Here is a 5,944-nt window from a genome sequence, read left to right as displayed (position 1 = left end):
GAGAACCGTGTGTATTTTTCCTCTAAGATAGATACATACAGGACAGAAGTTGCTGATTAGTCTTTTGTCATTTTTCTACCACTCAGCCTTAGTTTATGTTAAGTGAGAGGTGAGGTGGAGTCCAACTCTTTCTGTATTTCATTTTTTTTTTGCTTTTCTTTTTCTTTCTAACTATCGGCTGAGGCCTGGTTCGCTATGGTTAGTCTCAGACCCAGTTTGGCCTATCCGAAACTTCAATCCAAGTACAATCCGGATTTTTTTATGCAAAAGAAATGTGAGAATTCAGCATCCGAATTGAATTATGAAAAAGGGGGAAATTCTTGGTTAGTATCATGTATTTTAGGCTTAGTGTTATTTGGGTCCCTAAACTTTAAAATGTGAAAATTCAGTATCTGAATTTGGCATTTGAAAAGACACAAATGCCCTTCGAGTGTCATCTAATTTTCTTTATCAGCCATTTAAACATTGACAAAAAAAAGTTAACAGTCACAAATCTTTGTATCTTCTATTCAATAAAGCTGGGGTCACGTCTCAGTGGCATTTTGGTGACCCCAACTTTCTTGAATAGAAAAGGCAATGATTTGGGACAGTTTATTTTTTATCAATGTTTGGATGATTAATAAAGAAAATTAGATGACACTCAAAAGGTCATTTGTGTCTTTTCAAATGCCACTTAATGGATGATTGACCATAAATACTAAATTGGCACATTTTAAAAATTCTGATACTGAATTGTGAAGACCAAACTAGCACTAGGCCCAAAATACAATATACTAATCGACAAATTTCCCCTAAAAAAATTTCTAAATTTATTCATTTGGTTCAATTTTGAGTTCGGTTGGACCCATTAATATTAAGTCCAATTTCAGCGTTCTGTAGTAAGATTGTGCCTCATACAACTTTGATTCAACACAAAATCTGGTAACTTCTATAAACAGTAATCCATGTCCATTATATTATTGCAAGTACCGATATAAAAAGATACAAAGCATTTCGATCCAGGGTGTGATCCTGGGCAGGCCGTGCTGGTCAAACTATGGTCATGGCCTGAACGCAAAGGGCCAAGTGGTCCAAGCCTAGAAGGCCGGGCCGGGCTGAAAATGATCACCATTGTTTCGATAATGTTCTCAACCCAAGTGCCGATTCTTTTTACAGAAAACAAGGAGACCGGGATGACAGACAACCCATGAATCTAACATTCCAGCTACAAAACATCTAGAAGCAAAAATTGAGGTCCAATTTGACGAAACATCCAGAGTTCGGCAGTTACCATAATTGGTTGAAGAGATCCATGTTATCGTCACTGTAGAAATCTAATACACATAAAGGATCTACTGGAGGGAGCAGAGAAAGTGGAGGCACAAGATCAGACTCTACCGAAGTCTCGAAAAAAATCTCATCGATGTAAGAATTTCCTGCCAAAAATGGTTCGGTCCAGAAATTATAATAGGCTTCTGGACATGTTTCTGGTAAAGCGATATTGTCATCCTCGAACCAGTGTGTGCCATTTACAGCTGCAGAATCACTGGAAGGTAGTTGTGAGGATGATGGAGAGCTTCCTATTTCATCCATAGGAACATAAGAGAAAGGCGCATCAGGTTCCAACTCTTTCATGTCATTAACCCCGGCTTTGCATTCAGAAATCTCATGGGAGTGGAGATTGTTTTCTGACATTTGCTTCAACCGTTTCTTTAGGTTAGTGTGCCAGTGGTTCTTCACTTCATTGTCTGTTCTTCCTGGTAATTTGGCGGCAATCGCTGCCCATCTGTAAATAGACTAACATAAGATTTCAGGAGTTCTCTAATGTTTATTTTTGTAAATATTAGTATTTAGATAAACAATCAGACCGTACTTATTTCCCAGAGACTCATGTAAGTTCATGATGAGTTCATCTTCCCCTTCGCTGAAGAGACCTCGTCTAATATTCGGTCGCAGGTAATTAACCCATCGGAGTCTGCAACTCTTGCCACACCTTTTCAAACCTAAACACAGAAACCAAATCAATAAAACGAATAAATAGGAGATGATAATCCAAAGATGGGGAGTATTACTGCCATATAACAATCAACCAATTCATTCACTAGCTATCAAAGAACATTGGGTCTTTTTGAAAAATAAAAGTTAATGAAGCTGTCACCGTTAAGCAAGTAGAATCAAGCTATGTGGAAAAAACAACCATCGATTTTATTAACTAAAGATTTTTTTTTTTCTTTTTTGGAGGAGAAGGGATGATTTCAAAAGAGAATCCAGTGCAATAAATTCAACAGACCCGCCACTTCATCTTTTCGCAAATGAGGAGATGATTGGGAAAAAAAAAAGGATTAATTATCGAGATGAAGAACACCAAGATGACACTCAGGGCAATACTCTTGACAAAAAAACTAATCTAATTACTCTTGTTTACATGTCCTCCTACCAGCAAATCTTGGAAGCTCACGCCAGTTCCAATGGCCATATTTCTTAATATAATCTGTTAACTTCTCGTCTTCATCTGGCGTCCATGCCCCCTTCTTCAATCCCGTTTTCTCACAGTAGCCAGTCTTCACCATCTCCGATTGAAAAAAGTAAACACTGGTAAGGTATTTATTGGTGACAGCAGATATGTGATCACTGATCTGTCTCTCCTAAATTATTTAAGTTGCGGCTCAAGCTCAAATGCTGAACATCACTCTGTGAAATTCAATTTATAGCATTCATCCAAGGAAATCCCATGATCAGCGTCGTATTTCAAATAAATTTACACTGTAAAATGCCATATTTTCAAGGCAAAGAGGGTCCCTCCTGGAATGTGCAACTAATAATAGAATGCCATTTTATTCAAACTGTGAGGGACCCTCCTCGAATCTCCGACGACCTATATTTGTTTGCTTTCTTCAATTTTAACCGTGTTCCGAGGTGGAATATTAATATAAACAGTCTACAATTGCTGATACTGATAGCATTATAGCAATCCAGCCGTCCAGGGGCTGCGCGTGTTGAACATCATATTTTTGAATAATCTCTTATCTGTATCCTTAGCTTGTTCCTAGGTGGATCATGGATGATTCTGAGAAGGATGACATGAGTGACGGGCGATGGCGTACCTCATGGATGATTCTTTTTTTTTTTTTTCTGTTTTAATACCAAAGCAGGTTGTACATCATCATATATAAAATATAGCCATATACATAAAGTAGCTAGGTTCTTTCTTTATCCAATAAAATAAGCAGGTTAAAATTTCCAGCAGATACAAAATAAGCTAGAAAAGCTACAAGCTTTCACACGAAAATTTCTTACTTGGAAAAATTTTGAATCAGAGTAAGGGTCCTTTCTAGTCGGGAGTCGGATGATCCAGAGAAGCCCAATACTCTTGAGGCATGTTTTAGGAGAGAAACATAAAGTTGAGGGAATTTTCTGTCAAACTTTCCCTCAATTCTCTCTTTCTCTCTTATTTTTTTGTCAAACCAAAAACAATCTAAATGATTAGAATTTCTCTAAGTGGCAATATATACTGGGTCCAAAAGGGGTCAGCAGATGAGAATGGCCACTTTGTGAAAGAAAATGTCTATGCCTCTATGGTAAGTATTCAGTCCAGCTCTCCCAAATCACTGTTCTCATCAGCCACTGATAATCCTCAACTTTCGTCACCCCAAAGCAATTACCTAAAAATACATCAAATCAATAGGGTATTTTAGAAATAAAATTATGGGATCCTAAGGTTTTAAAAATTAGAGAAAATAGAAAAGTATTTTAATAATTTATATCAAATCTATAAATAATTTTAGAAATGGGATTATGGGATCTTAAGGTTTTGAAAATTAGAGAAAATGAAAAAGTATTTTAATAATTTACCACTAGATTTGGGAATTATGATGGACTCCATCCGATTTAAGATTGGGAAGAACTCACTCTATTCAGGGTGGGGGCAAATTGATGCCTAGTTTCTCTAATTGTTGGATCTTGTTGATGACTTAGTTATCACAATGATTATTTGGCACCCCTCCAAATGGTAAGTCGTGGAATGAAATCTGCTAAACTGCAAGCCCTCTATGATATGGTCAATGGGCCTCACGTGCACCCTGCTCTACTCCGCACATAACTCTTCTAGTATGTAAATAAATGTAAAGCATAAAAAATTCATATTTTCATCCTTTACATGCATGATTCAAAGAACTTCACATCTATTTAGACTTTAGATTAAATAAGACATTGTGAAATGATTTATTTATCATATTGTGTTTAGTCAATAAGCAATTAAATAGAGTGGATGGTGAAGGATTGGAGTTGTGGCAAGAAACAAACAGGGATGGAAAATTCCAATTTGTCTTAGCAAGGATAAATATTGAAGTGCGTTCGATCAACCTGGGAAAGGCATGGGCAGTATTGGAAGCACATCAACCTGCGATGAAGCTTAAACATAGAAGCTTGACCATTGAATGAAGGAGATTTAGGCCTGCTTGGTTTGCAGGAATAGGCGTCTGGAATCAGAATCGGAACGAGACATTCTAATTCTAATTATTTGGTTGGGTGGAAACGGAATTCCATTCTCATTCTGAGTGGAACAACATTCTCCGCATTTGAGGGAATGGTGATTTCTTCCAAAATCAGATTTGGTCCTTACAAAATTGTGTTCACACCATTCTCATAGTCTTTTTCAGTGGTGTAATAAGAATATCTCCCCATGAATAAAATGATAAAGTATGGAGATGTTCCCAATGCAAGGCTGAAAAGGGTTGTGGGAACAGTGTAAGCACAATTTTGTGAGGACTGAAAAGGGTGGGTGACAAATGCAAATAAACGCTTATTCGAATAAGCATTTATTTTTAAACAACACTCTCAAACTTGGCCTAAAATGGGAGCCGGCAGCTGCTGGTGTGGAAATTTATTTACATTTGTCTTAAGCCCTGTTCGCTTTTAGGTAAGTTACTTACTCAGGTTAATGCAGTTACCTGAGTAAGTTTTTCTTGTGAAACACTTACCCGGGTAAGTGCATTTACCCATGTTCTTTTATTTCACATGTAAATAAGGCAATGATCATTTTAGGTATAAAAATCCGTTATTAAAAGGGGTATTTTTGTACCATTCAAGTGTTGGCAACTTTCTCCCTATGTGGAAAAGTTATTTACCCACCTAGAAGATGGGTATCCCGGGTAAATAATACCCAAAAATATAAATTTTGCCTGTTCCCCACATAAATATGAAAAAAAAAATATAGGATTCTTGGTCAATGGAAACCAAAATCCCATTGACCAACTTTACCCCCTCTGAAGATCTGAAAAAAAAAAAACACCCTCTCAATGACATCTAGGTAAGTCTATCCCCATAAAGTGTGGTCCATTGTTTTTCGTGGAGAGAAAGAGTATGAGATCATGAGATCACTAATTGTTGAATAGCATGTATTGATGTCTATTTTTTTCCACCATATACTATTTTATCTACTAAAAACAAGTGGCAATAAATAATTTAACTTAATCAATTTTAACACTTATCAAAAGCCCCGGATATATATAAAACAGGGATCGAATAGGCTGACGAAGATCGTGAGAGAGATTCATGTGGTAGATCTAAAGGACTTAGAGAGGGAGAGAAAAGTCCTGGTGGACCATGGTGTGATTCATTGCAATTAATAAATAAATAAAGTTGTGTAGAGAAGAAAGCAACTTGACCCAAATAGGCCACATTTTTCACCAGTTCACATATAGGTGGAAGAATTTTGAATGGCATATATAGACTCATGTTGCATCAACTGCACCACAAAACATAAAATCCTGAACTATTAATTGCTACAATTCTTCTCTCTTCTCCTGCACGACGATCGACACAAAAATAAAACAAAAAAATCAATACAAAAACAAAAAACAAATCAAAAAAGACGTCAATTCTGAGACAAAAACCCAAATAAGGTTTTAGCATATGGAAGCAAGGACAACCCATGGCAAATATCACGTGTTCGCTATCCATATTA

General features: G+C 36.7%; 1 protein-coding gene across 1 annotated transcript; it reads right to left on the bottom strand.

The window, feature by feature from the left end:
* Nucleotides 1–926: 926 nt before the first annotated feature.
* LOC104605723 (transcription factor MYB14-like) lies at nucleotides 927–2,711 on the bottom strand. The gene is made up of 3 exons (XM_010270603.3): nucleotides 2,417–2,711; nucleotides 1,853–1,982; nucleotides 927–1,765 (listed from the first exon to the last, which is right to left on the bottom strand). The coding sequence occupies exons 1-3, from the start codon at nucleotides 2,547–2,549 to the stop codon at nucleotides 1,267–1,269; spliced, it is 762 nt and encodes a 253-aa protein (XP_010268905.1). The 5' UTR covers nucleotides 2,550–2,711; the 3' UTR covers nucleotides 927–1,266.
* Between the last annotated feature and the right edge of the window lie 3,233 nt (nucleotides 2,712–5,944).

This window comes from Nelumbo nucifera, chromosome 1 (assembly GCF_055504915.1).
Source record: "Nelumbo nucifera cultivar China Antique chromosome 1, China Antique-T2T, whole genome shotgun sequence".
In the NCBI taxonomy this organism is placed as follows: Eukaryota; Viridiplantae; Streptophyta; class Magnoliopsida; order Proteales; family Nelumbonaceae; genus Nelumbo; species Nelumbo nucifera.
This window is presented reverse-complemented; position numbering and strand designations above follow the sequence as displayed.

Coding starts and splice junctions, on each gene's coding strand:
- LOC104605723 (XM_010270603.3), bottom strand. CDS start 2,549: ATGGTGAAGACTGGCTACTGTGAGAAAACGGGATTGAAGAAGGGGGCA. Junction 1,983..2,416: donor TGAGCTTCCAAGATTTGCTG/GTAGGAGGACAT, acceptor TTCTGTGTTTAG/GTTTGAAAAGGTGTGGCAAG. Junction 1,766..1,852: donor CATGAGTCTCTGGGAAATAA/GTACGGTCTGAT, acceptor GTCTATTTACAG/ATGGGCAGCGATTGCCGCCA.